The 7345-nt window shown below is 43.0% G+C and overlaps 1 protein-coding gene across 1 annotated transcript; it reads right to left on the bottom strand.

The window, feature by feature from the left end:
• Positions 1-322: 322 nt before the first annotated feature.
• On the bottom strand, positions 323-6972 carry LOC143300472 (uncharacterized). Its single transcript, XM_076614179.1, has 4 exons — positions 6834-6972; positions 3955-4045; positions 3073-3381; positions 323-2067 (listed from the first exon to the last, which is right to left on the bottom strand). The coding sequence occupies exons 2-4, from the start codon at positions 4019-4021 to the stop codon at positions 1700-1702; spliced, it is 744 nt and encodes a 247-aa protein (XP_076470294.1). The 5' UTR covers positions 4022-4045; positions 6834-6972; the 3' UTR covers positions 323-1699.
• Positions 6973-7345: the final 373 nt, after the last annotated feature.

Here is a 7345-nt window from a genome sequence, read left to right as displayed (position 1 = left end):
GAGTGGTCGATAGTGTCAAAAGCTGCTGACAAATCTAAGAGAGCGAGAACAGATATCTTATCCTCATCAAATCCCGAAAGCAAATCATTCACTATTCTATGTGTTTGTGTATGTACGTAAGTGAGTGAGTATGTGTGTGTGTGTGTGTGTGTGTGTGTGTGTGTGTGTGTGTTAGAGAGAGAGACACATAAAGAGAGAATGAGATACATCACAGCAGAAATGGTCATCAGCAACAAATTAAAAAAAAAAAAGGGTGACCATTGCGGTTTCTTTATTTCGTTCACTGATAAACTACTGAACTGTGTTATAAGCAATGTAAAGGACAAAACATCAAACAAAACATACATTTTAGCGATAAGAAGAGAGAAAATGCACTGGAAACTGGTATATTCAAACAGTGTGTGTGTGTGTGTGTGTGTGTGTGTGTGTGTGTGTGTGTGTGTGTGTGTATGTGTCTGTCTCTGTGTGTGTGTGTGTCTGTGTCTGTGTGTCTGTGTGTTTGCGTGTATGTGTGATGTGCGTGAGATGCATTACTCAATCGACGGAGGAGACGATAATCAAACAATGTGCGCGCGCGCGCGCGTACACACACACACACACACACACACACACACACACACACACACACACACCAACACACACACACACACAAAAAAAAAAAAAACAAAAAAACACACACCGTGAAATCGCATGAACCGAGTGAAATATAATTATGGACAGATCATAACTGCGTCCTGGCAATATAAAACCACGTTACGATGAAAATCTGAACCGAATAGGAACACTTACAGAGGATACGAACATTCAAATTCGTTATAAATAATTAATAACAATAGGTATAATACAAGATGTCAGGTCTCTTCTCTGGCTAGGCCTTAAAAAAAAAACAAAAAAAAACCCCGCAAGTTCCAGCACCGAAAATTAGAGTGTGGTTTTATACTTGCAAAGGATCAGAAAATTCAAATTCGTTATAAATCATTAATAATAACAGGTATGATACAAGATGACAGGTCTCTCTGGCTATGCCTAAAAAAGAAAAAAAAACACCCACAAGTTCCAGAACTGGAAAATTAGAGTGTGGTTTTAAGAGAAAAAACATTATCTTAATAATTTGTGTGCATCGGATTGTTAATGTATGAATCTGGCAAGCAAGGAATTGTTATCCGTGATGAGAGGCAACATGCAGCAAGGGAATATACCAAAAGAAAATGTACACACCAAACAGATCATACATACCATACATACATACATACGTATATATATATATATATATATATAAGATCATACTGGCGGATGATTCGATCAGTAAAATAAAAGATGTGCTTCGAAAAAGAACACTAAAAAATAACTCGTTTATAAGAGGAAGTGTCAAAACCATGAGATTAAAAAAAATATATCGCATATAACATGAAGCATAAATAAAAAAAAATAAAAAAAATCATGTGAAAGCAGAATGAGAAAAATCCTCATGAACGCACCAAAACCATTTTGCTAAACAAACAGATCACTAGTCATGAGTTATCCGTAGTTCTACTCAGAACTACCCTCATTCATTCAATGACATCGACAGAGCCTTAGTGGGGTTTAACGTCGACAGCAGGTGATATGACAGACGGAGGGGGGTGGGGGGATAGCCATTACGGAACTCTAGGAGGACCCCCCCTTCCTCTCCCCCAAGGTACCCCCACCCTCTCTCTGTCTACGAGGGATAGAATCTGACACGCACGTTGCACAGACCCCTGCCACTCCTGTAGGAGCCGGCCACCACCCGGTTCATACCCAGGTACACGTCACGGTTCACCCCACCGGGGGAGCTGTCGCTCTGGCCGTTGAGGCCGAAAAGCTTGTAAGAGTTGATGTACAGGTAGTGGTCCCCGTTGTCGGCCGTGGCCAGCTCGTCGGCGATGTTGAGGGTGAGGGTGGTGTAGGGCTGCACGCCCACGTAGTCAAGCCGGCTGTGGAGCAGGCCGTAGGTTCCACCGGCAGGGTTGTCTCTGCCGTAGAAGTAGATCCTGTTGTTGAAGGAGTGCACCTCGGCGTCGTAATCTTGAGTGTAACCGTCTCCGCCTGTAAGGGAAACGTACAGGTCAGTGATCAGAGATCCAGCGTGGCTTTCACAGTAGTTGCTGAGAAGGTATTTTATCTTTGAGTATTGGTGGGCTTCCAACAAGTTTAAAACGGTTTCAGTTTAGCAACAAAAATATCGTTGGGATAGTGACAAAAATGTTTGGCTGATTCATTTGTTAACTCTTTCCATACGAACGGCGAAAGAGACGACGTTAACAGCGTTTCACCCCAATTATCATCATCAAATATTGCAAGCGGAAGGCTCTTATACTGAAGACGTGAATGTTGACAAAGAATACCACAATTCTGACGACGGAAGCTAAAGGTTGGGTCATTCAGACACCCACTGGACATCCGAGGGGTCTGTGTAGAGGAGAAGAGAGGACTGGCCGTACTGAGTGAGTTAAACTTTTCGAATGATACCAGTTAAGTTTTTATTCTTGTCACTGATGTAATGCTACAGAGGAATATGCAGAATTTTTCATCTCATTTCAGATGATTAAAAAGAAAACAAAAAACCTTTCCATAGGCAAGTATTTCTTTGTGTTTGATACAGGACATGATTTAATCAAGGTGAACTTGAAGGCGGTTTTATCGTTACACCCGCTCAACCCGCCACTTTTCCTCACACAAACACACATATAAACACACACTCACACACAGACATAGACAGGCAGAAATAGCACACACACACACACACACACACACACACACACACATATATATATATATATATATATATATAGAGAGAGAGAGAGAGAGAGAGAGAGAGAGAGAGACAGAAAGCACACACACACACACACACACACACACACACACACACACACACATAGACAGAAAGCACACACACACACACACACACACACACACACACACACACACACACACACACACACACACACACACACACACACACACACACACACACACACACATACACACACACACATAGACAGACAGAAAACACACACACACACACACACACACACACACACACGACCGTACCATGTCCATTGTTAGACACAGAGTCGCCAACGTTGAAGGAATAGCGATGTGAGTACTCGAACGTCATGTTGATTTCCGCGCGCCTGCGCGTGGGGCCAAAGGTCAGCTTCAGCACCCCCTGGCGGTCGCACGCGCACCTCTGCTGATTGGCTGTTGGTCGGGAGTGCCACGTGACGCCATAGGGAAGGCGAGAACTGATTCCTGACCTCAAATCCACGCTGAAGACTGCTGGTCTAGGGTGTAGCTGTGGTCGTTTGTCAACCGGCAGATGGGTGCGGTTAAGGGCAAGGGAACGGTTGAGGACATACGCTGTTTGGAAAAAAAACAACAACAAAAAACAAAAAAAACAAACACAGAGTGGTTCCTTTTCTTTCTTTTTTTTCTTTGTTTTTTATTAATCATATTGAGGATAAATCATTCGTCATTAAAAATGTATGTTTCGTGGGGTTTTTTGTTTGTTTTATTTGTTGTTTTGTTTTGTTAACTCTTTCCATACGACCGGCGAAAGAGACGACGTTAACAGCGTTTCACCCCAATTACCATCATCAAAATATTGCAAGCGGAAGGCTCTTATACTGAAGAGGTGAATGTTGACAAAGAATACCACAATTCTGGCGACAGAAGCTAAAGGTTGGGTCATTCAGACACCCACTGGACATCCGAGGGGTCTGTATAGAGGAGAAGAGAGGACTGGCCGTACTGAGTGAGTTAAGAAACAACTACAAAGCACAGAGAAAAGATAAAATCCATGCTGCCCAGATAGTTTGATAATGATGATGATGATGATGATGATGATGGAGATGAAGCACATCAGACTCCGTCCATTTCGGACGCACCTAGGGACAACAGGGCACAGACAGACAGATAAGGGGTGGTCATTACCTGGAGGTTGGGCCAGCGATGTGCAGAAGACGGCCATCAGGCACAAGGTCACGGTTTGCACTGTCATCGTCGGTGAGCACTGACACAGTGTCTGGAATGACATGACAAACCACTGTCACACTGTCACAGTGTCTGAAATGACAATTCACTGTCACCATTAACAGTATCTGAAATGACAAACCACTGTCAGCACTCACAGTGTCTGAAATGACAAACCACTGTCAGCACTCACAGTGTCTGAAATGACAAACCACTGTCAGCACTCACAGTGTCTGAAATGACAAACAACTGTCAGCACTGACACAGTGCTTGAAATGAAAACCAGTGTCAGCAACTGTTACAGTGTCTGAAATGACAAACCACTGTCAGCACTCACAGTGTCTGAAATGACAAACCACTGTCAGCAACTGTCACAGTGTCTGAAATGACAAACCACTGTCAGCACTGACACAGTGCTTGAAATGAAAACCAGTGTCAGCAACTGTTACAGTGTCTGAAATGACAACTCACTGTCAGCACTGACACAGTGCTTGAAATGAAAACCAGTGTCAGTAACTGTCACAGTGTCTGAAATGACAAACCACTGTCAGCACTGACACAGTGCTTGAAATGAAAACCAGTGTCAGCAACTGTCACAGTGTCTGAAATGAAAAACCACTGTCAACACTGTCACATTGTCTGAAATGACAAATCACGTTCAGCACTGACACAGTGTCTGAAATGACAAACCACTGTCACACTGTCACAGTGTCTGAAATGACAAACCACTGTCACACTGTCACACTGTCTGAAATGACATGACAAACCACTGTCACAGTGTCTGAAATGACAAACCACTGTCACACTGTCACAGTGTCTGAAATGACAAACCACTGTCAGCACTCACAGTGTCTGAAATGACAAACCACTGTCAGCACTCACAGTGTCTGAAATGACAAACCACTGTCACCACTCACAGTGTCTGAAATGACAAATCACTGTCAGCACTCACAGTGTCTGAAATGACAAATCACTCTCAGCACTGTCACAGTGTCTGAAATGACAAACTAATGTCAGCACTCACATTGTCTGAAATGACAAATCACTGTCAACACTCACAGTGTCTGAAATGACAAACCACTGTCAGCACTCACAGTGTCTGAAATGACAAACCGCTGTCAGCACTCACAGTGTCTGAAATGACATGACAAATCACTGTCAGTACTGACAAAGGAACAGAAGAGAAAAGCCCTGTCATACATGCTGACAAAGCCTCCCGAAAGCCCCTGACTGTCCGTGCTTGATAATGAATGAGGAGAATTGTCCACAAGGATCTGAATCTCAAATGTTAATGTACGTCCTCATTCGACGAACTTCGTCATTTCTCTGTTTTACCTTTCGACTTTAAATTAGCCGGCAGGTCGAAATAACAGGAAGCATGTTAGTTTTATCTTTTTTCTTTTCTTTTTTTTCCCTCCACTACACTAAACCAAAATAATGTCATATGTCGTCACACTTTATTGATGACAACGGTATCTTAATTGTTGCCCTCTGCAACCTGAGTCGGCAATAACCTCACAGGGAGGGTGGAGGGAGTAGAAGGGATAGGGGTGGAGCACATAGTGGTGGTGCAACCTTGTGTTCTAAACACAGGACAGATACAACCTTGTGTTCTACACACAGGACAGGTACATCCTTGTGTTCTACACACAGGACAGGTACAACAGTGTGTTCTACACACAGGACAGGTAATACCTTGTGATCTACACACAGGACAGGTACAACCTTGTGTTCTACACACAGGACAGGTACAACCTTGTGATTGTACAACCTTGTGATCTACACATAGGGCAGGTACAACCTTGTGATCTACACATAGGACAGGTACAACCTTGTGATTTACACACAGGACAGGTACAACCTTGTGATCGTACAACCTTGTGATCTACACATAGGAAAGGTACAACCTTGTGATCTACACACAGGACAAGTACATCCTTGTGATCTACACACAGGACAGGTACAACCTTGTGTTCTACACATGGGACAGGTACAACCTTTCCATTTACACATAGGACAAATAAAACTTTGCGATCTACACATCTGACAGGTACAAACTTGCAATCTACATATATGTGGAGTGATGGCCTAGAGGTAATGCGTCCGCCTAGGAAGCGAGAGAATCTGAGAGTGCTTGTTCGAATCACGGCTCAGCCGCCGATATTTTCTCTCCCTCTACTAGACCCCTGAGTGGTGGTCTGGACGCTAGCCATTCGGAAGATTCGATATACTGAGGTCTCATGTGCAGCATGCACTTAGCGCACGTAAAAGAACCCACGGCAACAAAAGGGTTGTTCCTGGCAACATTCTGTAGAAAAATCCACTTCGATAGGAAAAACAAATAAAACTGCACGCAGGAAAAAAAATCCCCCCCCCCCCAACCCCCCGAAAAAAAAGGGGGTGGCGCTGTAGTGAAGCGACGCGCTCTCCCTGGGGAGAACAGCCCGAATTTCACACAGAGAAATCTGTTGTGATAAAAAGAAATGCAAATACAAATAGGACAGGTACAACCTTGTAATCTACACACATGACACGTACGACCATACCATCTACATATGCAAAAAATTCTTTCCTTGTTTAAAGTTTAAGGTTGAAAATCTATTTCCCTGTTTGTTTGTTTTTTATCAGCTTTGCTATGTGTTTATCGACAGAATCAAATCATGTTTTAAAAGAATAACTTGCAAAAAAGATAAGCTATAAAGAAGAAGATTATTTAGAACTGTACAGATATTACGACACGGTTCTCACAAACAGCAACAACAATCATGAAAAGAAGAAGAAAGAAAGAAAGAAAGAAAGAAAGCACAATACAACAAGATTGAAAGAGAGGAATCTGTCACCTGGTTCCAGCCAATTCAGCAGATTTTCAGATGTGTTACTAGCAGATGGGTGATCAGCTGCAACTTGCAACAACAAGCTGTTGTGCTTTTCCAACCTCTGAAGTGGTCATTTTTATAGTCTGTGTTCCCGAAACACACCCAGACACAATCATCCACACTTACGTGATCCCGAACACACACACACACACACACACACACACACACACACACTCTGACGTGATCCCGAGAAGAAAAAAAAACAAAAAAAAAAAAAACGAGATCCGGACATTCCTTTCGTAGTCTGACGTGGCTTCCAAATTGGGCAACGCGAAAAATGTACCGACTTCACTGATTGGTCACCTCGTCAGCCTGGGAGGGTTTTTTTTTTTTGTTTTTTTTTTTTTTCCCACACGCTTTATTTCCTTTTCCGCTTGACTAAGCAGTTTTTCAATTGGTCCAGTCATGGACCAAACAGCATGATCGTTTTATTTCGGGGGGGGGTCTGTTTGAAATTCTGTGTTTCTGTGTTGGTT

The sequence above is a fragment of the Babylonia areolata genome, chromosome 26, assembly GCF_041734735.1.
Source record: "Babylonia areolata isolate BAREFJ2019XMU chromosome 26, ASM4173473v1, whole genome shotgun sequence".
NCBI lineage: Eukaryota > Metazoa > Mollusca > Gastropoda > Neogastropoda > Buccinidae > Babylonia > Babylonia areolata.
Note: the sequence above shows the minus strand (reverse complement) of the source record. Positions and strands in the feature narration are given on the sequence as shown.